This window comes from Hypanus sabinus, chromosome 1 (assembly GCF_030144855.1).
Source record: "Hypanus sabinus isolate sHypSab1 chromosome 1, sHypSab1.hap1, whole genome shotgun sequence".
Classification (NCBI taxonomy): Eukaryota; Metazoa; Chordata; class Chondrichthyes; order Myliobatiformes; family Dasyatidae; genus Hypanus; species Hypanus sabinus.
In genome coordinates this window covers 99,568,420-99,593,013 of record NC_082706.1, presented here as the reverse complement: position 1 = coordinate 99,593,013, position 24,594 = coordinate 99,568,420, and the positions used below count along the sequence as shown (strand labels likewise).

Sequence of the window (24,594 nt, the reverse complement as noted above, 5' to 3'; positions counted from 1 at the left end):
AACAATGAACAGCTAAAGTGCATTATTTTGTTCATTCTCAAACAGCATGTTATTTTCTCTCTGGAACTTTTAATCTGATGTCTCTTTGTTGATCATTCCTGCCAGCCAAGCATTTAATAGAGATTGGAGTCACCAAAGCCCACTGATGCTAGCATATGGAGCAACATGCAAAGCACTGGAGGAACATAGGTCAGGCATTATCTGTGGAGGGAAATGAATAGTCAGCATTTTGGCTCAAGATCCTTCATCTGGACTGGAATGGAGATTGCCTATAAGGCAGCACGATACTTATTTATGTAAGTATATTTCAGTTATTTTTTTCCTTAGGACATCATTCAGCCATAGAACCTACGTAGAATCTCATGACATTTCTATTCCCTATTTCCCTGTAACCTGTTCTCTCTCACATAACTAGCAATTCAACTTGACCTTCTTTACTACTGTTTGCTGCTGCCAGACATTAATTCTAAAGCATTCCTGGTGTCTACTAGTTATGATGTCATTCAACTGGTTGAATAGCAAAGCATGTTAAAGAATAATTGCGCAAGTCAGCATGATCAAAGACCTGTCCCACCTTACATATCCTCTCCTCTCTCAGTAGGCAGAAGATACAAAGGTCCCGAAACCACATAGCTCTCACTGCTGTAAGACTATTGAATAGACTCCTTGAATGATAACATGGCTTCTTGATCTCACAATCTATCTTGTCATGCCCTTGCATCTTATTGTTTGCCTACACTGCATTTTCTCTGTAAATATAACACTTCAGTCTGCATTGTTATTGTTTTGCCTTGTACTATCTTAATGCACTAGTGCGATGAAACGATTTGCATTGAAGGCATGCAAAACAGAGCTTTTCCCTGTACCTCAGTACATGTGACAAGGATGCAGGGAAACAACTGACAGGCAAAGAAAGCATTAATGGTTCAGGTACTTCATCCAAACTCTAAAGATTCACTTACTTCATTGGGTATCCACAATGACTACCAGCCACAAGGATCACTTACTAACCCGGACTTAAACTATGGGCCGAAGGAAACGTTTCTGTGCTGTACTGTTCTATGTGGCTTCTTCCAGAGCAGGGATTCCCAATCTTTTTACTGCATGGGCCCCTACCATTAACCAGGGAGTCTATGGACCCCAGGTTGGGAACCCTTGTTCCAGAACATCCCCCAAACCTGGAACCTTTGTCACCAAGGTTAAGGGTAACAGATGCAGGGGAATGCAACTAGCTGCAGATCTTCGTTTCTTCATCATAACTCCTTCGTTAACATTGAGAGAGTGCCTTCATCAATACACAGAGTAAAGAAATTCATAGTGACCCATCTTTATCTTCTCAAGGGTAATGAGGATAGCCAATACATGCCAGTCATACCAAAAAAAAAAGCTGAAGGTATAGGCCGCTTCATTCAAGCTCACTCTCCATTTCATAAATCCATGGCTGATCTGACTGCAGCCTCAACTTCACATTACTGTGTACTCATGATAAACTTTTAAGTACTTGCTAACCACGATTCTACCTACCTCAGTCTAATCAGATTCTGCTTGTTATTTTGACGCCCTCTTCAAATTTGCTCGCCGGAAGTGATCCTCTCTGGACTCTCCTTCTAACCCCTCCAACTCCAGTTCAAGTTTATTGTCACAGGCATACACTGTATAAATAGCTTTTCCATCATTTGTACATTACTGTCAGTATTATTACTCCATCCTAAACCTTCTCATCTTCCACGATATTTTTTCCACATCATCTTCTTCTTGTAATCCAACTCCTCCATCTGATACACCATATCAGCACACCGTCCTGCTCAGACTAAATGTAAGCCACCAGTCCTATGGTTAATAGTACACCCTGGTGTCCGTCCAGTCCAGTCTCCCCACAGTATTCATCTCCACCCCCCATAGAATTGAAGTTGTACAGCGTAGAAATAGGCCCTACTGCCAAACTTTGTCTTTCATCTGCATTATCCTATTACCGCATTAGGTCTGTATGCTTCTATGCTGTGCCTTTTTAGGTACCTGCCAAAACCTCCCATAAATGCAGTGATGGTATCTGATTCCACCATTTCCTCAGGCAGCAAGTTCCAGATATCAATCATTCTGTGTGTAATTAAAAACTTTCCCCACTGATCCCTTTTAAAATGTTTCTCATGTGCCTTAAATTGATTCCCTCATTTCCGATACCCGCACCTTAGGGAAAAGAATTTTGTCTATCAATGCTATCTCTTTTCTTATCATTTTATCTGCCTTGATGAGGTCACCTCAGCTTTCTTCACTCCAGGAAATTCAAGCCCAGTTTTTCTAGTCTCTCCTATAACTGATGCCCTCTAATTCAGGCAACATCCTCATGAATCTCCTTTGCACTTTCCCCGCGTAACCACATCCTTTCTGTAGGGTGGCTACACTTGCACATAATACTCCACGAGTGACTGAAACAGTGCTTTATACAGTTGCAACAGAATCCTCCAACTTTTATATCCAATGCCTGTCCTATATACCTTCTTCACGACGTTATCTAGCTGTGTTGTTACTTTTAGCAAATTACAGACTTGAACCCCAATATCACTCTGTTCATCACATTCCTAGTGCCCTACCATTAGTAGTACATTTCTGACTCCATTTCCCAAAATCCATCACTTTGCACTTCAAATCCAAGCCATTAAGATTACATTGGAGAGCATTCCGACTGGCTGCATCACAGCCTGGTCTGTAGGCTCTGATGTACTGGATCACAAGAGACTGCAGAGGGTTGTAGACTCAGCCAACTTCATCATGAGCATATTCTTCCCCACCATTGAGGACATCAAGAGTTGGTGCTTCAAGAAGACGCAACCCTCTGGGACATGTTCTCTTCTTGTCATTGCCATCAGGGGAAAGTACAGAAGCCTGCAGAACCACACTCAATGATTCAGAAATAGTTTATTCCCTTTTGCCATCAGTTTTCCGAACAGTCCATGAACACTACATTACACCTTTTTGCAATTTTTTAAAAACTTTTTATTTTTTAAGTAATTTTACAGTGTAAATTTACACTGCTGCCTCAAAACAATAATATAGAAAAATGTTAAGTAATACACTTTGGGAAGTTGAACTTGAAGGCAGAATACAGGGTTAATGGCAGGATTCTTAGCAGCATGGAGGAACAGAGGGATTTTGGCATTCATGACCATAGATCCCTCAAAGCCGCGCAAGTTAATAAGGTGTTTAAAAAAGCTGATAGGGTGGTTAACATACGTTATTAGTTAGTTGGGGGATTGAGTTCAAGTTAATGCTACTGCTCTGTAAAACACTGGTCAGACCACACTGTGTTCATTTCTGATCACCTCACTATAGGAAGGATGTGGAAGCTTTATAGAGGGTTCAGTCAAGATTTACTAGGATGCTGCTTAGATTAGAGATCATGTCTTTATGAGAATAAGTTGACTGAACTAGAGCTGTTCCCTTTGGAGCAAAGACATAGAGAAGTGAGGTATACAAGATGCTAGGATAGATAGAGTGGACAGCCAGAGACTCCCAAGCTAATAGGAGAAGGAATAATTTTAAGATGATTGGGGGAAAAGGGTTGTAAGAAACACAAGAGATTCTTCAAATGTTAGAAATCCAGAGTAACACACACAAACTGGGTGCCACAGAAGCATAGTGGTTAGCATGATGCTATTACAGCTCAGGGCATCAGAGTTCAATTCCAACATTATCTGTAAGGAATTTGCAAGTCCTCCCCATCGAATGGTGTCCCCCCCCCCCCCGGGTCCTCAAGATTCCTTCCACAGTCCAGACATACCAGTTAGTAGGTTAATTTAGTAAGTTGTTCCATGATTAGGCCAGGGTTAAATCAGGGATAGCTGGGTGGAGCAGTTTGAAGGGGGAATTCTGTGCTATATCTCTAAAATGCTGGAGGAACTCAGCAGGTCAAGCAGCCTCTGTGGAGGGGGATCATCAGTTGCTGGTTTTAATTGAGACCCTTCATCAGGGGATGTCAGTGCCATTTTAATTTACACTGTGAGATGAACGAATGGAACACTGCCAGGGATGATGGTAGAGGCATATAGAGACTGTAAGAGATTCTTAGATAGCGGTATTGATGAAAAAAAAGGTGATGTGGTAAGGGTTAGATTGACTTTCAAATAGGTTAAAAGATCTGCACAATATTGTGGGTGGAAGGGCCTGTACTGTACTATTTTAGGTTCTATAATCATAAATAACAAGGGTCCTCATGCACCATCAATAACTCCCAGAGACATGAGGCAAGAAAGAACAAGCAGCAAGTGACCACCACACTATATCTTGGAGACTGAGGAAGGAGCTGTGCCTCCAATCACCTTTATACAGGGGTCTGCGGGAGAAGCCACAGGTGCAGTTAGCGGGGGGGGGGGGGGGGGGGGGCATGTCCAGACAGGTAAATGTAGTTCACCACAGGTCCCAACACCTAATCTCTGGGGTACACCACCAGCCACAGTAAGACACTCTTTTACCACCATCCTCTGCTCTTATCACCATGCCAGTATTGAATGGAATCCAGCTTATAACCAACCTTCCATGCAGACCTTGCCAAATACCTTACTTTAGTCTACAGATACACTACCTACCATTCTGCCTTCATTAATCTTCTTAGCTATCATCTCAAAAATCTATTCATCTAAAACTACTTCCTTCTTACCGACCTGCTCCAGATTATCCACATATCCCTACTGGAACTGAGCACCTTCCAAATCTTCCTCCTTATTGAATAAATTTAGGACCTTGCCCACATACCCAGCTTCAAACATAAAGACCAAAGGGACCTACTCTTTCCTAGGTATCTACAACCACACCATCTACCCCACTCCATCGAACAGTCTTCCGTCTTTATTAACCACCCCAATCAGTACCTCAACCCAACTCCCTTATAACCACTTGTTCTTCTCCCCTCAAATTACACCCCGCTTATAAAGAACGACAACCACCCCATTCCGCTTCTCCCTCCCGCCAGGCCTGGGCCGCCTTCCGCCGACCGTCTTGATCTCGCTCCGCCCCCACTGCCGTGCGCGCCCCCGGCGCCGCCCCGCGCGCGCTCTCACTAAAGTAGATCCGAGAACCAAAAAAAATAATAATGCCGCGAGGCCGACCCCCGAAAACAGCGGCGCGGGACCCGGAGGCGGCAGGTGAGCGGGCGGTGGGCGCCCCGGGGGGAAGGCTGGGCCGGGGCCGGGGCCGGGACTACTGGGTGGTATGTAGTCCCGGATCTCGGCGGGGAGGGCGGGCGGCGGGCGCAGGGATACGGCCGAGCCCTAGGCCCGCCGGCTCAGGCTCGGGCTCTGCCGCGCTCGGCCGTCCGCCTGCACTCGGTAAGCAGCCCGACATCGCGTCGGTCTGCTTGACCCTAGGGCGCTGTCATCAGGCCTTAGTCTGCTCCCTATATTTGTGAGGGTTAATTCTCGGGAGGAGGGGGATGTAGGTGGCCTGGTACAGGGGTGGGAAGGAGTCTGCAGGCACGGTTGCCCTCCCCCACCACCCCCGAGTCCGCGATGAGCTCTGCAATGGATCCGCTCATCAAACTGGACCCTGACGAGGAGGATTAATTGCTCAGACAGGATTTGCTCCCAGACTGGGGGATCTACTCAAATTGGACACCCTCCCAGAGTAGGGGATTTGATCCCTTAAACTCCTCAAATTGTAGCATTTCTAGACTGCAGGGGTTTCATTGCTCAAATTGGATCCACTTCTCGAATTGGATTTGCTCCCAAACGGTAGAGATTTCCACTCCAAGCCACAGTGCTTCACTGTGTAAGCAGGACTCACTTAGTATTTTATCGTGATTTTTTTTCACAGACTAGTCTTTATCATTCTGGATTAACTCAGTTTTTTAAAAACCCTATACAAACTAGATAGATTGTTTGGTAGTCTGGTCTTCCACAAGGATTCTTCCGAGATGATTTTAGTTATAAATTTCTAGTATATTGTAATGCTTTCTGTAAACAGTCCAGATTTTAAAAGCATGTAGACTTAGAATATAATTTGCAATATTGTGTGTTTATGTGGAGCAGAGCTGTTGGAAGAGGTTATCAGACAGATGGAGGAAACTATGCAAGGATGTACTCAAAGCCTTGAACGAAATACGTCGTCACTGATTTTTGGGAACCCATGACTCTTTGAAATTGAAGCAGAATTGGGGATATTACTGAGACTCCATGTATCTGGAGCATACAGAGGGCCTGCATAATCAATAGAAATGGTAACATTTCCATCCAACCTATTCACTTCCTTACCCAGGAGGCATTATCTTCTCTTTTGCGACAATAATCTGTGGTTCCTACCTTGGCCTCTGAACCCACAAAACCAGAATGTAAGCAAGTTATCTTCAGTCCTGACAGACTGCCCAGAAAGGTAGTGACACATCTGATTGACTCAAAGCATGTAGTCATTGCAGTAAAAAAAATTGATACCACTTAGACAAGGGTGTCTTTCAAATTATTCCAAAGAACTTTACAGTTTTGTAGTTGGTAACTGGCGTAATTTTCCTCACAGTCAGAATTGCATAGTTAACAATGACTTGTTTTCCTGGTTCTGAGGTGGCTGACAGAGTCCATGGGACATACAGGGTCTGCCTCAGGTGAGATTACAGATGATTGATAGGTTTTCTTGAGTGACCAGTGTAGGATGTGCTCATTTATAGACTCATACCTTGCACTCCGTACAACTATGGATTCACCCAAATTTTCATGCCCTTTATTGCATACAAACTGGATTCCCACACAGGCTGCTGCCCTTCACTAAACAAATTTGATTCACTCAGTGACCGGGGAATTTTTATTAAGTACAAGCTGGGCTTCTGGTTTTCTTTACATACAAACTAGATACACTCACATATTGTAAAGCTATTTACAGTATATAAAGTGGATTACCTGACAGATTGGGGTAACTTCTTGCTGTATGCAGACTGGTTTCACTGTTCAAGTGTTGGTAATGCCTCCTCACTGAATTTGATCTGAATAATTTCCAGAGAAACTGGTGCTTGTCACTTGTTAGTAACTGGATTCTTTTCTGTGAGAGGCTTGCATTTACAAAATGTCTTTTATGGTACACAATTTAGCTTGCTTTTAGGCTCAGCTGAATGAGCAGCTAGATCCTTGACTTAATCTCTTGCCCACTTCATTTGTTTATATATATACTTACCGCTGAGATTTGGGAAAAGGATGCCACATTGGCTGCTCTGACTGGTTTTCTTCAGCACTCTGTTTTAGTACATTATAATGCTGATGTAATGTTGAGACTTTATAAAGCACTGGTGAGACCTCACTTGGAGTATTGAGAACAGTTTTGTGCCCCTTATCTTAGAAAGGATATGCTGAAACTGGATTGGGTTGAGAGGAGGTTCTCAAAAATGATTCCAGGTTTGAAAGGCTTGTCGTATGAAGAGTGATGGTTCTGGGCCTGTATTCACTGGAATTCAGAAGATTGAGGGGTGACCCCATTGAACCCCAGTGAAAAGCATTGATAGAGTAAATGTGGAGAGGATACATCCTATGGTGGGAGAGCCTAAGACCAGAGGAGACAGCCTCAGAATAGAGGGGCTCCTTTTAAAATGGAGATGAGGAGGAATTTCCTTCACTGGAGAGTGGTGAATCTCTGAAATTTGTTGCTACAGGCAGTTGTGCATATGTATTTAAGGCAGATGTTGATAGATTCTTGATTGGTCAGGGCATGAAGGAATACGGGGAGAAGGCAGGAGATTGGGGTTAAGAGGAAAAATGGATCAGCCATGATGAAATGGCAGAGCAGACTCAATGGGCCAAATGGTCTAATTTTGCTCCTATGTCTTAATGGTCTTATTATTTGAAAAAATTATCATCCATTTTACCAAATCTTTGTTTCCTTTTATTTGACTAAAATGCAAATATTTTTCCCATGATCTGTGATAACATAAGAAATAGGAGCAGGAGTAGGCCATCCTACTTACCCCGCCAATCAATAAGATCATGGCTGATCTGTCTGTAAACTCAGCTCCATTTACTTGCCTTTTCCCCATAACCCTTAATTCCCCTACTATGGTTAGAGGTTTGTTGACTATGACAGTTTTTTGCATGCAAATTATTTTTAAATTCTGTGGAAAAATAAGCTGATAAGAAGGGATCCATTCGCAAACATGAAAAAATCTGCAGATGCTGGACATCCAAACAACACACACAAGTCCTGATGAAGGGTCTCGGCCCGAAACTTCTTCCTAGAGATGCAGCCCGGCCTGCTGAGTTCCTCCAGCATTTTGTGTGTGTTGCAAAGAAGGGATTCATACAAGAAGGGATTCATACAAGAAAAGGGAAGGTTGCAAGGATCTGCACTTGTAACTTAAAAGCTGTTTTATACAAGTGATCCCTTGTTATGGGGTTGGAAGTGTGTGTTCATTCTTGGGAAACAGAACATACGGTTTTCAGTAATGCCAAACCATCATCTGTGCGTGCATCAAGAAAAGCAGTTTGAAAAAAGCATAACTTTTTTGTTGACTTATCTGCTTTTCACATAAATTACGTGAGAGTGAATTTTAATCTGTATTTCAAATCTCTAGGTAATGATTTGTGAATTCTGAAAAGGAAAATTTCAGTAACTTAAATGGCTGTAAAGCTTGGGTTGTTTGTATAGGTCTTTTAAATTGTATATTTATTTTTGAAATATCCTATTCTGGTTCATATGCAATTAAATAAACTTTAACGATGTTGGAAGGATTGGTCAGAAGAAATGTCTTGCACTAACTTGCTTAAGTTAGTGCAACAAAAATTATGTTAAACCTGCTTTTGCTGAATATTAATTTTTTTCTTAATCTTGAATCTTTACTCAGATACAATAAGAAAACTAGGTTTTATTTGATTTGGTTAAAGCATGGTTACCTTTCAATAGATCTATCTCCATTCTGCCACAAGGTTGGTTTGTTTGCTATTTATCTATCTATCTATCTATCTATCTATCTATCTATCTATCTATCTATCTATCTATTTATTGCGATACAGCACAGAATAGGCTCTTCAAGCCACATGCCCAGCAATTCCCCAATTTAGACCTAGCCTAGTCATGGGATAATTTATAATGACCAATTAACCTACTAATCAGTAAGTTTTTGGACTTTGGGAGTAAATCAAAACACCCAAAGGAAGGAAAATACGAACTCCTTACAGGCAGCTGTGGGAATTCAATCCCGGGGTGCCTGCACTGTAAAGTGTTGTGCTAACCACTACACTAATGTTCCAACCCTAGTTAACAATTAACAACTGAAATGTGAATTCTCTGTCCTTTCTTAGATTTTTTTTAATTGGAGGTTTTTGTCATTTTGTGTATTTTTATTAACTTGTTTGAAATAGACAAGGGTTCTGACAGGAAATTTCAGAGTTCTAGGAAACTTCAGAATAAAGGAATTGCCCATTTAAGATAAATTTCCTTTCTGGGGGTTGTGAACCTTTGAAATTATTTACACCCAGAAAACTCAGTGGGCTGAATTAAATCAAGACCATGATAGGATATTTGCTTTTCAGGAGCATTGAGGATTATGAGGATCTGACATTATATAGTGCTAGATAGATTGTAGAGGATTCACTGGTATGTTGCCTGGGTGGAGTGTTTCAGTTGTTGAATGGAGACTGGAGAATCTAGTTTTCCTTGGAGCAGAGGAGGATAAGAGGGGACGTGGTTGAGGTTTATAAAATTATGAGGCATATAGATGGGGTAGACTGCAGTAAATGTTTCCCTATATCAGAAGCGAATAAAACTAGAGGACATGGATTTTAGGGTGAAGGGTAAGAGATTTTTAAAAAAATATTTTTTTCTTTTTTTTTCTACAACAAAAATAATACAACACATCTGCAAAAACCACCACCATAACAAAATCAAATTAAATATTGAGCAGCAAAAGGGTATCAATCTTATTGGCTGAAGATAGGGAGCTTGTTGCTCCAAGGATGGCTATGAGCAGGTCTGGTTCCCACCACTTCCCATAAGCCTCAGAGAAACAGTGAAAAATACTTTTCCAGTATGCATAAAGCTTACAATGTGACCAGAATGAATGTGACAAGTTACTGTTCTCAGATTTACATCTATTCCAAACTGGTGAAGGATAGAAGCTGTGCAATTTTTCTTTGGAATAATGGAGTCTATGGGGTAAGATTTGATGGGAATTTTTTTTTCGGCCTGGAAGTTAGTGAGTAATTGGAATGTACTGTCTGAGATAGTGATTGGAAGAATTGCTGACAACGTTTCAGAAGTATGTTTCTAGAACACTTGTAAGTATTTAGATTTTGGGCAGTGTTGGAAGATGTGATTACTAAGGCTAAGTGCCCAAAGATTGGCTTATTTGGTGGGCTGAATGGCCCATTTCCATGCAAATGACTGATTCTAAATTGAAGCAGAGTTCAAGATCGAGCATCCATCATTTTATTGAATGGTGGAGAATGGACTTGAGGGGCTGAATAGGCTAGATATGCCATTTCTTGTATCCTTGTATTTGCAATGAACTGAAGTTTTAAAGTACCGTAGTTAAAGTGGTAAACATTGTATGCCCTGTAAGGAGTCCAGATATTGTATGGCCCAATCACATTCTTAATGTATTTTTTGTCAGGGCTTGCAAGTTTTGGGAGCATTTTTATATGCTATTGTAACTTACTTTTTGGCCTTCCTTTCCTAATATATCAGTGATAGATTAACAATTAAGAGATGTGTAGTTTCATGTTCACTATATCTTTTGAAGACTGTCTTTCTAGAAGTATGTGTTACCAAGTGCTAATGCAGCATCTTTCTATTAAAATGTCCTTCAAGGGAGTGTATGTTATTTTCTGTTTATTCAAAGAGAATGCTTTGTGATTTGATAATTTCATAGTACTGTGCAGAAGATCAGAAGAAACAGGAGTAGTTCTGTTAGTCCTAAAGCTAGCTGCATCATGTCTAAGATCATGGCTGATCCAGACTTGGCCGCGACTCCATTGTAGTTCAAATATCTGCCAGTCTCACCTTTGAATATTTTCATGACTGCATCTTCATGTCCCTTTGGGACAGAGAGTAACAAAGAATCGTGATCCTCTGAGAAATAAATTCCTTATGTGCATCTTAAATGCCAATCCCTTGTTCTGCAACTATACCTCCATTAGAGGCAACATCCTTTCAGCATCCATCCTGTTGACTTCCTTCAAAATATTTTTCAATAAAATCACTTACTATTCTGTACTCTGGTGAGTTTAGTCCTAATTGCCTCAACTTTACTTTGCATCTGAGGAAGACCTATCTGACCTAGGCAATGGTGAAGAGCTGGAATACACTTACTGCTTAGTGTTGAGGCCAAAATGTTCCACTTCAGTCTCATCTTTCACATTTTTACAATATCAGTGACACTTTACAAAGTTTATATGGGCAAGGATATGTATTTTTTGAGCCAGTGCTTCTTCCTTGCCACTCTTCCATAAATTGCTGTTTTTGCAAGGCCTTGGGGATTTTAGAGCCATGATCTTCACCTCCAGTTGAAGCTACTGACTTATGCAGCTCACTCAGAGAGACTGTTGGTGTCACAGTTGCCTTTCTTACAAGTGTCATTCATTTCCGGCAGCTGAGTTTAGAGGGGCATTTAACATGATGTGCAATCTTTCACAGATTAGCTAAAAAATTCCTACTTTAATATATTTTAAACTTAGAAGATGAGACAATAAAATGTGAAAATAGTTGTGGAGGCTGATTCAAGGCACTAATTCCCTTCTGGATCCAGCAAAGTTTATTTTCTTCATTGGGGCAAAAAAAAAAGGATCAGAGATTCTTTCTCCTTTGTTTCTTTGACATGCAAGAGGAGATCGAGTGATACATTATACATTGATGGATAATGCAGCTTGAGCATCAGTGTTCCCTTACATTTATAGTTATATTGAAAGCAAACTTCTAAAGTTCAAAAGTAAAATTTATTATCCGAGTCACCACATGTAACCCTGAGATTCTTTTTCCTGCAGACATACTTAGGAAATCTATAAAACAGTAACTGACACAGGATCAATGAACAACAAACTATGCAAATATAAATTAATAGCAATAAATAACTAGTATGAAATAACGTGAAATGAAAGAGCGCGAAATAACAAGCTGAGAAGTCCTTAAAGTGAGACCATCTGTTGTGGGAACAACAGAAGTAGAATGAATGTAGTTATCCCCTTTTGTTCAAGAGCCAGATGGCTGAGGGTAATAACTGTTCTTGAACTTGGTGGTGCAAGTCCTGAAGCACTTGTACCTTCTATCTGATGATGGCAGCAAGAAAACTGCATGATATTATTAGAAAAGCTTGTATAACTCTGATATTAATGTGTGGTTAAGTAATATCAGAGATAAAGTACTATGCAAAAGTCTTAAACAAACTAATTTCTTAAATATATGGTTTCAGATGGTATGGCCTACACAGAACCCCGATCTCAACATCATTGAAACTGTCCAGATTACCTGGAGAGGAAGAAGCAGTTGATAACTATTTCATCAACCTTTTTACTTTGAGACGAAGGGGAGCTTTTATGTGAAAATTTGTAGATAAAGGAGCAGTTTGGTAATAAGTATTCTGTATCAGTAAAGGATGATGCATTTTATGATGCATTAGGAAGGTCAAATTTGGAAAAATTGTAATGTTAAAATGAAAAGTGCTTTCAAAAATCTTTTAAAATAATATTATTTACTGATATAATTGATCTGATTTAACTGTAACAGGGATATGGTCACTCTGAGCAATGTAGGAGATTATTCCAGCGTATTTGATATTTGACATGGAAAAAGATAATAGGACTGGGGCTTGGAGAAGGATGTGAATGGTTGGGACTGTGGTGGTTGTGCTTGGGCTTGATCTAATGATAAAGGACCTCATAGCTGCAGAAGTGAAGAGTGGTCACAATTTGGAAAGGCCTATGCCATGAAACCAATGAGGATAGCTATTTTGAACTTGTTAAGACATGGTTAAGAAGTAATGTCATAATACTGCTATTGCCTAGGGATGAGTAAATATTATATGATAGAATTTTTACATTAGATTGGAGAGTACTTGGGAGTAACATCCTCATGAAGAAAATCAGATTGTGGTAAATGGCAGATAAATAGTATAAGGATTTAAAGACAAATATAATATTTAACAAATATATTCCATTGTAAAAGAAACATATACTTGGAAGACTTCCTTCTGATGCTAATGTAGTGAGAAGTTGAAATATAGCAAGAGAATTAAGAAACGATTGGTTCATCTGATCACTTTGCAATCATGCTGAAAATACAATATGGTTGTACTGAAAGATTTAATGTAGGTTTATGGAAGGGAAATAGGTTCCAACAATGAGTGCATGATTTCTGCAGTTTCAGAAGATGTTCAGTAAACTGGCACATGTAAGAAGCTAAAGCAATGATGTGGAGTGACCGGGTAAAGGACAGTAAAGGAAGTTAGAATTAATGGGCATTTTCAGGTTGGTAGGCTGTGATTAGCACAAAGATGATGAGCTCAAAATTTATTGAAGAAACTATAGAGTAACAATATTGAAGTAAACAGTAGAGAATATGCAAAGCAATATTGACGTGGGGCAAGGAAAGGTATATGGAATATGATTTTGGTTGGAAGAATAGAAAAACATTTTTAAAAGTTTGACCAGTAACATATAATTATTCAGAAATCCTTTTTTTTTCTTCCTCAGCACCTATTTCATTGGTCTGGAATGTGAGCTGGTAGTCCAGTGTGTGAGTAGAGTGTACAGCCAGAGATTGGGCTGTTTGTGCAACCAGAGCCAGGGTTGGGAATCCAAAGGGTCAGGAATGTAGGTGGGATAGCAGTTGGAGCTGTGGTCTGGAGTGTCTGAATCTTTCCTGCTTCGTTTAAACTCACCAGGTTCACTGGGGAAAAAAATCTATTTTACTAGTCTGTACTACAGTATGCTTGAAATCCAGAATAATGCAAAATGCTGGAGGACATCAACAGGTCAGGCAGCATCTAGGAGGCGAAATAAACAGTTGACCTTTCAGGCTGAGATCTTTCATTAGGATTAGAAAGGAAGAAGAAAGAAGTCAGGTGAAGATGGTGGGGGAGGAGAGGTGGGAGTACAAGTTGGAAGGTAATACACAAAGCCAGGTGAAGGGGAAAGAAGGCGGGTGGGGGTGAGAAAAGGTAGGCTGTTGAAGGAATCTGATGGGAGAGGAGAGTGGACCATGGGAGAAAGGGGAGGAGGAGGGGCACCAGAGGGAGGTGATGGGTAGGTGAGGAGAAGAGAAGGGGTGAGGGTTGCTGGTGTCCATTCCTTCTTTTTTTTGTGTGTCTTTACAATATGCTGGGATGAGTTGTTATCACCGAGTTAGGGAAACTCAAATAAAACCTGGTTGTCCTTTTCAGACTATGCACAGAATCAGAAAGTGGCTTTTAAGATTGGCCAAGTGACTTTTCTTTGCTTTTCACTTTTCCTGCACTACGCAATGTTTATCTGCACAGTATATTGAAATGGTGTAAGTACTACCATTCCTCTCATTGATCGTCGGTTTGGTGTAAGGAGGAGTGTCTGTTACCCTGGCAGTATGAAAAGAAAATTTTTCATGCAAAGTGTCTCTGGAAACTTCAAGGACATAACCATGACCTTTATGGGACAAATGTGGAAATGAACCTAAACCAGACATCTTTGGGCAGCTAATGTTGGCGTGTACAAGTCCGAATGAATAGACTCATTCTAAGCTCTGTGTTTTTCTTTGTTCTACTGGTATCCTCTTACAACTTTTTTTAAACTCAGTGAATGTAAGTCATAAGCATTAGTGTTGGCAATTGGTAAACAGTTATTTAAAAAATAAAAAAAATGATTTTTCATGCAGTGTTTTCTCTAGAATCTGACAACTGAGCACTTTGAAAGGTTTGCATTGCTGTCATTAAGTTGATGACATTCGGGACTGTTTCCATTTTGTTGCAAAATTTTGGTTACATTTGCCTGTTGGCATAACCACATCTGTGCTCCTGTGAAAGTCATATAAACATGCAAGTCTGAGCTGGAGCTTGCTATAAATTTCTGGTTTAAGATGGCGTGGTTGAAGATGGAGGTACAACTTACAGGAGGTACAGCTAAATACCCTATTAATAGCACTTATGTGGAAAATTGTGGTAAACGATCACTGCAAACTGTGAAGAGGTGAACAAAAGTGAGGCTGATCCGAGTGTTGAGGTGTATGGGTGTGAGATGGAGTTGGAGCGAGGTTAAGGTAGCTTTGAGACCCAAAGTCAGAATCAGAGTTGGAGGGAGCGAAGAAGAGAAAAGTCATAATGGAGGAGTTTTGGAACCCATCCACCTAAATCGATGCAGGATGGAATGTGGCTTCAGGCCCAGGACGAGAGCGTATAGCTGTGGCATGGCCCGAGTCCAAGTGTGATGAACAGCCTTGTCCCAGGACAGATTTTCTGAAATGATATTGCCAAAGAACTTAAAGATACTGAACCTCTCCACCTTCAATCCCCTAATGAGGACTGGCTCCTGTAATCAATAATCAGCCCTTTCGTACTGCTGACGTTGAGTGGGAGGTTACAGCTAAATAGGCCCCTGGTCAGACCCCACTTGGAATACTGTTCTCAGTTCTGGTCACCTCACTACAGGAAGGATGTGGAAACTAGAAAGGGTGCAAGGATGTTGCCTGGATGTTGCCTGGATTGGGGAGCATGTCTTATGAGAATAGGTTGAGTGAACTTGGCCTTTTCTCCTTGGACCGGCGGAGGATGAGAGGTGATTGATCGTGTGGATAGTCAGAGGCTTTTTCCCAGGGCTTATGTGAGAGAGCACAGTTTTAAGGTGCTTGGAAGTAGGTACAGATGAGATGTCAGGGGTAGGTTTTTCACACAGAGTGATGAATGCGTGGAAATGGGTTGCTGGCGACGGTGGTGGAGGTGGATATGATAGGGTCTTTTAAGAGTCTTCTGGATGTATACATGGAGCTTAAAAAAAATAGAGGGCGATGGGTAACCCTAGGTAATTTCTAAGGTAAGGACCTGTTTGGCACAGCTTTGTGGGCCAAGGCTCTGTATTGTGATGTAGGTGTTCTTTGTTTCTCTGTTGCTGTTATGACACCATTCAACCAAATTTTCAATCTTCCTCCTGTATGCTGATACGTCACCACCTATGATTCGGTTGTCAGCAAACTTAAATATGGCAATGGAGCTTCGGATCATAGTCATAAGTGTAAAGCAAGTAGAGTGGTGGGCTAATTGTGGAGATGTTGTCAATTGTTGTTGACGGGTCTGCAAGTAAGGATCCATTTGCACAATGAAGTATTAATTCCTATGTCTCAGAGTTGTTGATTAGTTTTGAGGGAATGATGGTGTTGAATGCTGAGCTCTAGTTAATGAAGAGTCTCCTGATGTATTAATAGTAGTAGGAAGCCATTGATGCCAGGGGATCATGGGTTTGTGCCTCTGGTGGACTGTGTCCTCTCCAGGGTATAAACTTGGGTGGGACAATTTGAAGAACCAGCTATTGCCCATGCAGCAGGTTCCCCCAGTCCATGTCACTGATGTAGTCCAAGGGAAGGGCAAGTGCAGATACAACATCAAACTGTCTTAGGCTCCCTGGCTCTGGATTTTTTCCTCTGGGTTTACTCCCAAAGCTTTCCCCATGGTTAGGTATGGCCGCAAGGCAGCGGAGGTTTAAAATCAGAGTTTGCCTTCTCCAAGGCTGACGAACCCACCTGCCCGATCCTGATGTATGCATCTTACCAATCTATATGTTCCAGGGCTGAGTGAAGAGCCAATGAAATGGCAACTGCTGTTGACTTGTGACATTTGGCAAATTGATGCATATCTGGCGGCAGCAAATTGGTGACTTCACTTTGCAGGAATGGGACCCACTCTCTGGGCCTCACAACTGGCTGCTTTTTGATATTCCAAGGACATGGCTTGGAAGGCGAGTCCACCTTCAGGGTTCTAGATTTTCATGGCTCTGGAGATGTGTTGATTCTAGACCAGTGCCCCTGACTGAAGTGTTGCGGTGGAACATGAAACATCGGCAGCAGCGGGTTAGCTGTGAAGGGTTGTGTCTAGGGATCTGCACCTTTTTGGTGCCGACTCTCCGAGCACAGAGCGCGGAAAAAATGACACAACAGACTTTTAACATTGTAAATTAGTGAGTTATTTGTTATGTCTCCCCTCTTGCTGTGAAATGGGGATATTTCTTTTTCCCTTGTTCGGGAGAGAAAGAACCTGTTGTATGTCAAATTACTGGGTGAACGAGTAGTTTTTGAGGTACTGCAAGTCTGTGTCTTTATTGATGCTGCATGCTTGAGTGCTCGGTGAAGAACGCTGATGATTTTTTATTGGGGGGAGGTGGGGGTCATTCCCTTGCTGCTGCTTATGTGTGGGAGGGGAGCTGGGGGTGCTTTGGGGTTCTAACATTGAACTGCCATTCATTCTTTGGGGCAGTCCCATTTTTCGAGGATGTTTGTGAAGATAAAGAATTTCAGGATATATATTGTACAGGTAGTCCCCGAGTTATGAACATCCGACTTAGGGACAACTTGTACTTATGAACCGAGGAAGGAGTACACCGTCCGCCATTTTAAGTGGGATTGCGACGCCATCCGCCGTTTTGAGTGTATAACTTTCTATTTGGTTTAAATTTTTCTTAGCAAGATTCATCTTAGTGAGATCAGTGCCGGACTCGAGAATGAGTTTGATCCAGTGACAGACTGCTCCTGTGCTGGGTTGATGTCGATCCAGTGACTCCCGTACCATCCGTGCTGGGTTGATGTCAAGCGCGCAACTCGACCTTGTTAAAAAAAAACACTGCCATCTCCAGTTTAAATTCCCGTGTGGAATATTGTGGAGGATCAAATACCCAAACCCAGCATGGCCCCCACTTGTCCCATTTAACCTGGCTCAGTGCGGTGGAGTTTAGGACCCAGGGAGTTCAGTGCAGTGGTCCTTAGGACCCAGCGGACCTCAGGAGCCGGTGGAACTCAGGACCCGCTGCCCGCAGTGTTTCTGTTTCGTTGATGGGAAGTGATCGTGATTGAAAATAAAGTGGAAATAATAAAGCGTTTGGAAAGAGGTGAAATACCACCAGTCATTGAAAAAGCATTAGGCTCCAGTCGGACAATGATTGGAACAATTTTAAAGGATAAAGTGAGAATAATGGAGCATGTGAAAGCCCTGCCCCGATGAAAGCTACAATTATTACTAAGCAACACGATGGTTTAATTATTGGAATACATACGTTTCTTAAGTGTTTTATATGCATAGAAAGGTAAAATATATACTATATACTAAGAGAAACGTTTGAATAACTGACGCTAAATAATACCGGATGTACTTGTTCCGAATTGCGTACAAATCCGACTTAAAGATGGACTCAGAAACGAAACTTGTATGTAACCCAGTGACTGCCTGTATTCATTTTTCTGACATTAAATGTACCTATTGAAACTTTCCTGTCTAAGTCAGTCCTCAAGCAGGAGTTGATATGTTCCATGACCATCTTCTCAAAGCACTTCTTCACGGTGGGTGTAACTGCTACTGGACGTTAGTCATTGAGGCAGGTTACCGTGAGGCCAGGCCTGTAACTAAATATTGAGCCCAGGTTGAAAATGTACTATCTGGAATGTGCAAATGCTTTTAAGGCATGTAAATTGTAAAGATGGAAATTGTACTGGTGAGACTTGTTTATGTTACCAATTGTTATAGGAATGTACAAATTTGATCCTAATTCCTTGTGTGGAATAAATTGTACAAAACAGACAATTAAATTACTTTAATGACTGACAACAAGTCCTAAGTGTGGGCCAAAATTGAGAAATACAGTTCCATTAATATGACCTCAACTAGAAGCATTGACCTGCCACTTCTGAGATGCAGATGAATGTGCAGCAATTTCTATTGTTTTAATTAAACCTCAAAGTCATTTTGTAGATGCAGCAACAATATGCATGTGTCGTGCTTCATTATATTGAAAATAATTTGATTATAGGTAACTGCATCAAATGAATTTCTTGCCTCTTATTCTAATCAGTTGCTGATTGTTTATCCAAGTATATATGCTTGTAAATAAATAAATGGGTTACTAAGACCTGTAAGAGAAAATGAATAGGAAGTAGTATTACAGGCAATCCCTGGGTTACGTATGAGTTCCGTTCCTGAGTCCATCTTTAAGTCGGATTTGTACGTAAGTCGGAACAAGTACATCCGGTATTATTTAGCATCAGTTCGTCAAACGTTTGTCTTAGTATATATTTTGCCTTTCTATGTATATAAAACACTTAAGAAACTTATGTATTCCAATAAGTAAACCACTTTGTTGCTTAGTAATAAGTATAGCTTTCATTGGGGCAGGGCCTTTCACATGCTCCATTATTCTCACTTTATCCGTTACCCTTTAAAATTGTTCCGATCGTTGACTGACTGTAGCCTAACGCTTTTCCAGTGACCAATGGCATTTCAACTATTTCCAAACGCTTTATTATTTCCACTTTATTTTCAATCGCGATCGCTTCCCGTCAATGGAACAGAAACACTGCGGGCAGCGGCTCCTGAGCTCCACCGGCTCCTGAGGTCCGCTGGGTCCTAAGGACCACTGCACTGAACTCCCTGGGTCCTAAAGTCCATTGCACTGAGACAGGCTAAATGGGACAAGTGGGGGCTGTGCTGAGTTTGGGTATTTGATCCTCCACAATATTCCACGTGGGAATTTAAACTGGAGGTGACAGTAATTTTTTTTTTTACGAGGTCGAGTTGCAAGCTCGACATCAACCTGGCATGGATGGTACGGGGGTCATTGGATCGACATCAACTCGGCACGGTAGCGGTCTGTCACTGGATCGAACCTCTGTTCTTGAGCCCGGTGCCGATCTCACTGTGCCACCATCCGACCGGAACGGTCGGTAAATTCACTAAGAAAAATTTAAGCCAAATACAAAGTTAAGCACTCAACACAGTGTCAATGGCAACGACTTAAAATGGCGGACAGCGTCGCAATCTGACTTAAAATGGCGGACGGTGTTCACCTTCCTCGGTTTGTAAGTACGAGTTGTCTGTAAGTCGGACATTCGTAACTCGGGGACTACCTGTATTGGAAATCTGCTGGTTTTAATATACTTATCTAGTTTGCAGTTTTCTTATACTTATGACAACAAAGGATGCCATTCAATCTACCAGGTACATGCAGGTTCCCAGGGGAACAATCCTATCAGCTATATTTCCGTCTCTCCTTGAAATACTTCCTGCAGTTGGGTTAGTTTTAATGGCACAAACTTTTGAGGCAGAAACCAGTACCACTGGTATTTCTAAGCCAGGATGAGTGTTCCCAATGTAATTCTAGCTTCAAAAAAATCTAATTTGCATAACAGCCATAACTGTCAGAAAGTTTGACCAGAGTTTCTTGCCTGGAAAACAGCTACTTTGATGGATACATTGCTATTCGTTGTTCGCATTAAGTTGTATTTCAATCCTTTGGGCACTTCTTTAATATCCTTGACTACTTTCCACTCCATATGGATTTTAAATCCCTGTTCAAGAATTTAACAAAATGAAGCAAAATATGTTTGTTGAAGGGTGGAATTGGGAGTAGCAAGAGAATGGTAAAGGAATGTCTTAATAAAGCATACAGTAACTAGAAAGGAAATGTAAAGGCGTATTATAGGTGATCTAGGGTGTGAAGGACTGATGGCATTTTATGGATGATGTTTGTATTTTTTTGATTTTGGGGAGAAGAGGTGAAATATTGCATTTGCTTGCTTACTGATGTGGTTTCTTAATAGATTGAATGGTGATAGGTGCCCTTTAACTAGTCTTCAGTATGGTTGCTGTTATTTTGTAATATGTATACTGTAGTGATTTTCCATGTGTTGCAATTTTGATGAAAAAATGTGTGACTAGGTGTTTCACAGATATGCAAGGAGCAATAAAAGTCACCAGCGTGCAAAAGAGCCTGGTAGAATGATCCAAAAACTTAGTGATGGCCCATGACAAAGATTTAAAAGTGGGGTGAGTAGAACTACACTAAAATTGGTAATTTTATTGGTAAAGCTGAGCCTACTGGGCTTGAACACCTCCCTCTGCAACTGGATGCTAGACTTCCTGACTGGGAGACCTCAGTCAGTCTGGATTGGAGGCAACACCTCCAACACCACCCACAGGGCTGTGTGCTCAGTCCATTGCTGTTCACTCTGCTGACCCACGACTGTGCTGGAACACACAGCTGATGAACACACATCAAGTTCGCTGATGACACGACTGGTGGGCCTCTTAAGCAAGGATGATGAGTCAGCTTACAGAGAGGAGGTGCAGCGGCTAACGGACTGGTGCAGAGCCAACAACCTGTCTCTGAATGTGAAGAAAAGAAATGAGATGGTTGTTGACTTCAGGAGGGCATAGAGTGACCACTCCCCACTGAACATCAATGGCTCCTCAGTTGAGATCGTTAAGACCACCAAATTTCTTGGTGTTCACCTGGCGGAGAATCTCACCTGGTCCCTCAACACCAGCTCCATAGCAAAGAAAGCCCAGCAGTGTCTCTATTTTCTACGAAGGCTAAGGAAAGTCCATCTCCCGCCCCCCATCCTCATCACAGTCTACAGGGGTTGTATTGAGAGCATCCTGAGCAGCTGCATCACAGCCTGGTTCGGAAATTGCACCATCTTGGATCGCAAGACCCTGCAGTGGATAGTGAGGTCAGCTGAATAGATCATTGGGGTCTCTCTTCCCACCATTACAGACATTTACGCTACACGCTGCATCCGCAAAGCAAACAGCATTATGGAGGACCCCACACACCCCTCGTACAAACTCTTCTCCCTCCTGCCATCTGAGAAAAGGCACTGAAGCGTTTGGGCTCTCACGACCAGATTATTTAACAGTTTCTTCCCCCAAGCCATCAGGACTCCTCAATACCCAGAGCCTGGACTGACACTAACTTAACTGCCCTCTATTGTGCCTATTGTCTTGTTTATTATTTATTGTAATGCCTGCACTGTTTTGTGCACTTTATGCAGTCCTGGGAAGGTCTGTAGTCTAGTGTTTTTTTTCTGTGTTGTTTTTACGTAGTTCAGTGTAGTTTTTGTACTGTTTAATGTAGCACCACAGTCCTGAAAAACGTTTCAATTTTACTGTGTACTATACCAGCAGTTCTGGTCAAAATGACAATAAAAAGTGACTTGACTTGACTAATCTAGTGATTCAGAAACTCCGATGGCTCACTTAAATGATGTTTGCAATGACCCATTTTCTTTCATCCCATGTGGGCCCTGTTTGCCACACTTCCTTTTGAAGCACGTTGGAGCAGTGATTGGAATAAAGTTAATCATGACTTAAAACTAATGGTCTGTAAGTACCAAGGTCCTCAGCAGCCATAGGACACTTGAATGAATGTCGCAGTCCTGTAGGTTGGGCTACAGCAATAGGTACAGAAAAGCAGTGGACCTTAGCATTGATCAGCCTATACAGGGTATTGTTGAATGGAAGCATACGCTAGAGGGGCTGACTGGCCTACTCCTAGTTCCTTGTGTTCTTGTGGAGGAAGCAAAAATAGAAAATGCAAGAAGAAATGGAGATAATGTTTCTAAATAGTGGGGAATCTAGGACCAGAGGGCACAACCTTAGAATACAAGGATGTCACTTTAGAACAGAGATGAGAAAGAATTTCTTTAGCGAGAAGGTGGTGAATCTATGGAATTCATTGCCACAGGTGCCTGTGGAGGCCAAGCCATTAGGTTTCATTAAAACGGATGTTGATTGGTTCTTGATTAGCAAGGGCACGAAAGGTTACAGGGAGAAGACAGGAAAATGGGGCTGAAATAGATAATAAATCAGTCATGATAGAATGGTGAAGAAAACTTGATGGGCTGAATGGCCTGTGTCTCATGGTCTTCTGTTGAAGTAATGATTTTTCACTTAAGTTGCTAAATTAGTTTATTATTATATATACTGAGGTACCAGGAGGAAATAACCTTATCTTGCATATCATTCATACAAATCAAAACATTACACAGTGCTTTGAGATATTAACATAATAATGCAGAATAAAACTTTACAGTTACAGATAAAATGCAGTGCAAACAAACAATAAGTGCAAGGTCATAATGAGGTTTTGTGAAGTCAAGAGTCCCAAGATTCCCTCCTCTCATACAAGAGAACTGTCCAAAATGACATAAGATGACATAGGATCGAAAGGTGTAGAGCCTCAATGGGTTGAGTTAAGAAATAGCAAGGGTAAAAGGACCCTGATGTCATTTGTATGCAGGCCTCCAAACAGCAGCCGGGATGTGGATTACAGATTGCAGCAGGAGATGGAAAAGGCATGTCAGAAGGGCAATGTCATGAGAATCATTGGGGATTTTAACATGAAAGTGGATTGGGAAAACCAGGCCAGTACTGGACCTCAAGAGAGAATTAGTAGAATGTCTGAGGGATGGCTTTTTAGAACACCTTGTTGTTGAGCCCATTAGGAGATCGGCTCTGCTGGATTGAGTGTTGTGCAATGATCCAGAGGTGATAAAAGATCATAAGGTTAAGGAGCCTTTAGGGAACAGTGATGAGTTCACTTTGAAATTTGAGAAGGTGTAACTAAATTCCAATGTGTCGGTATTTCAGTGGAATAAGGGAAATTACAATGGCATGAGAGGGGAACTGGCCAAGGTTGACTGGAAAGAGACACTAGCAGGAAGAACAGCAGAGCAGCAATGGCTGGAATTACTGCAAAAAATGAGGGAAGTGCAAGACAGATATATTCCAAGTAAGAAGAAATTTTTGAATGGAAGAAGGACACTACTGTGACTGACAAGTGAAGTCAGAGCCAAAGTAAAAGCAGAAGAGGGCATACAAGGAAGCCAAAGCTAGTGAGAAGATAGAGGATTGGGAAGCTTTTAAAAACTTGCAGAAGGAAACTAAGAAGGTCATTAGGAAGGAAAAGATGAATTATGAAAGGAAGCTGGTGACTAATATCAAAGAAGATACTAAAAGCTTTTTTAAGTCTATAAAGGGTAGAAGAGAGTCAAGGGTAGATATAGGACCAATACAAGATGACACTGGAGATAGAGATGCAGAGATGGCAGAGGAACTGAATGTATATTTTGCATCAGTCTTCACAGTGGAAGACATCTGCAGTATACCGGACATTCAAGAGTGTCAGGAAAGTGATTTTAATACAGAGAAAACTACGACTGAGAAGGTGCTCAGGAAGCTTAATGGTCTGGGGGGATAAATCTCCTGGACCAGATGGAATGCACCCTTGGGTTCTGAAGGAAGTAGTTGGAAGAATTGCGGAGGCATTAACAATGATCTTTCAAGAATTGATAGATTCTGGCATTGTACCAGATGACTGGAAAATTTGCAAATGTTACTTCGCTATTTAAGAAGGGTGGGAGGCAACATAAAGGAAACTACTATGCTAGCCTGACGTCGGTGATTGTGAAGTTGTTTGAAAATCCTGCCGGACTAACCTCCTGCAATTTTTTGAAGAAATCATAAGCAGGGTAGATATAGGTGATGCAGTAGATATGGTGTACTTGGATTTTCAGAAGGCCTTTCACAAGGTGTCGCATATGAGGCTGCCTATCAAGATAAGATCTCATGGCATTACAGGGGAGTTACTAGCATGGGTGGAGCATTGGCTGATCAGCAGAAAACAGAGTGGGAATAAA

General features: G+C 41.5%; 1 protein-coding gene across 2 annotated transcripts in view; it reads left to right on the top strand.

Moving 5' to 3' along the window:
* Positions 1 to 4,376: 4,376 nt before the first annotated feature.
* LOC132395723 (zinc finger protein 236-like) overlaps positions 4,377 to 24,594 on the top strand; it is a 159,522-nt gene continuing 139,304 nt past the window's right edge. For both annotated transcript variants that reach the window (XM_059972688.1, XM_059972679.1), the window contains exon 1: positions 4,377 to 5,138. In XM_059972688.1, the coding sequence (XP_059828671.1) occupies positions 5,087 to 5,138 (52 nt within the window). In that variant the 5' untranslated portion in view covers positions 4,377 to 5,086. The remainder of the gene's footprint in view (positions 5,139 to 24,594) is intronic.